The sequence below is a fragment of the Etheostoma cragini genome, chromosome 20 (genome assembly GCF_013103735.1).
Source record: "Etheostoma cragini isolate CJK2018 chromosome 20, CSU_Ecrag_1.0, whole genome shotgun sequence".
In the NCBI taxonomy this organism is placed as follows: Eukaryota; Metazoa; Chordata; class Actinopteri; order Perciformes; family Percidae; genus Etheostoma; species Etheostoma cragini.
The window spans coordinates 15,964,425-15,966,470 of NC_048426.1; the positions used below are offsets into that span (position 1 = coordinate 15,964,425).

General features: G+C 42.4%; 1 protein-coding gene across 11 annotated transcripts in view; it reads right to left on the bottom strand.

Annotated features, from left to right (window-relative positions):
* LOC117935927 (ryanodine receptor 3-like) overlaps window positions 1-793 on the bottom strand; it is a 103,798-nt gene extending 103,005 nt beyond the window's left edge. For all 11 annotated transcript variants that reach the window (XM_034858565.1, XM_034858563.1, XM_034858562.1 and 8 more), the window contains exon 1: window positions 480-793. In XM_034858565.1, the coding sequence (XP_034714456.1) occupies window positions 480-527 (48 nt within the window). In that variant the 5' untranslated portion in view covers window positions 528-793. The remainder of the gene's footprint in view (window positions 1-479) is intronic.
* Between the last annotated feature and the right edge of the window lie 1,253 nt (window positions 794-2,046).

Consider the following 2,046-nt stretch of genomic DNA (forward strand, 5'->3'; position numbering starts at 1 on the left):
GAATATGAATGTAAAAATATGAATATGAATACATAAAGTTACGCATACATCTTTTTGATAGTGTTCTTACTCCATAGTTATTTAAAGACTAAGTTAAATACCTGTGTTTGTACCGTCAACCTGTCAAACTGTAAACAAGTATGATTACAACGGTGCAGCAAGGTGCATATGTAAGTTCTACATAGGAAATAGTGCTGTCAACTTCTTGAGAAAGAGATTGCAGAAAAGACAACAGCTGTCAGTGAGCGATGCGCAAAAACAATAGAGCACTATCATCGCCTCTAACATCTGCAAAGAGGCAGCGAGTTATCAAAGCCTACAGGATGCAATGGCATCTGGGAGAAAAGCAAAGTGGCAGGCAATCGACAGTAATAATCCCACAATGAAGGTAGGCTACCATGAAAAAGGGCTACGCGTATTTCCACAGTCACCAGAGAAGCGCTTAAATTACAAGCGGAAAGAAATGTAACGTTACTTACAGTTCTGAGGAACTGAATTTCATCCTCTCCTTCTCCACCTTCAGCCATGGCTGCAAATGAGCCTGTTCCGACTCGGGAAGCCTTCGCTGGCTCCTCTCTCCTGTCGATATTAGCATATAGCTAATCCACGGCCATACAGCGGGCAGACTAGCGCAGCATGTGTCACTCAAGCCCCTGTGCTCGAGCCCCGCTCACCGCCCGGAGGAGGAGTGTGTCAGCATCGGTGGGCTGGAGCAAACTGCGGACGGTGTGGCGGTGGGGTAACAGGGAGAAGCCCAGTCGTGTAGCGGAGATACAGAAGCGTGGTCTTTATCTTCGACGTCACTGTCAAATACAACCGTGTAAGCGCGAATATTCAAACAAAAAAGCAGCAAATGCATTTAAAAAAAAATCACTATCTAAATCGGCATGTCGTACGTGTTTAGCTTTCTTGCCCTGTCTCCTAGCTACGGAGTCACAGGAAACCTGTCAATGTGTGGAAAGGAAATCGACAGCGTAATTTTACAGTATGCAGGAAATGCATGTATAGTTGCTATTTGCATTGCTGGTCCACATCAGCACCATGGTCAGCACCTCACAATGTAGACCTGCCTATTCTGTGGGAACAAAGCATCTATAGGCCTACTATACAGTGTGCGTTTAGCTTCGCTTTAGTCTCTCCACATATTCCTACACAGAAAATGTTGTTATCACCGTTGAAGTGGCAACGCCAGAAAAGCAGACGCAGGTCCGGGCACACGTCCTCCAACAATAACCCAAATCTAACAGATCTACAATTACAAATTGCACTTACTTTACCCGAATAAAACCGAATATGTAGGCCTACACATCATTGCTATAAAGAAGCCATTATTATTAGTTTTACATAGCTGAGAAAACGGAGTTTCGCTTGTTTTCCCTTCATGAATAGACCCTAGAAGCTGTAGAACACACCCCAGCTTGCAAAACTGACATTTACTGTCAGTTTTGACATTGTAATTTTTATTTTGTAATTTAACATGCGTTAAACTGTTTAAGTCCTTATGATTGGATGAATAACCGTTCAGTTATTTAACACCCAATGAGATTAAACTCGATTAAAAAATGAATGCAAGAGAACATAACTGTGGACTGAATACAGTGACAACAGTGATCACTGGTCTTTGGTTACTCACTGTTGAATCAAAGTTGACCCCGAGCCATGATGAAGCCTACTCATCTCAACAACTAAATGGAATAAACACACATGCACCCTTTTCATAATGCGATCCCGCCCTCTACTGTCAAAGCTGTGACATAACACTCTCCTCCTGATTGTTTCCCTCCATTAAGCATTTGATCCTTACACCTTCTCCTACCTACTCATACCACAGTTACATTGTTTGTTCTTCCTCCTTCATGATTACAAATCATCTTCCTCCCTTAGTTACGGTATTATTGCCCAATTAACATAATTTTGACCAAGCTAATGATAACATAACATTCATGTTTCAGTGCCCTTTGTAATACTCACATTTGGTTTTGCAGTCAATTTCTGGAATTGTAATCCTACTTTGTGGGTTGGTGGCGTTCTCCAGTGCTCCTGGCC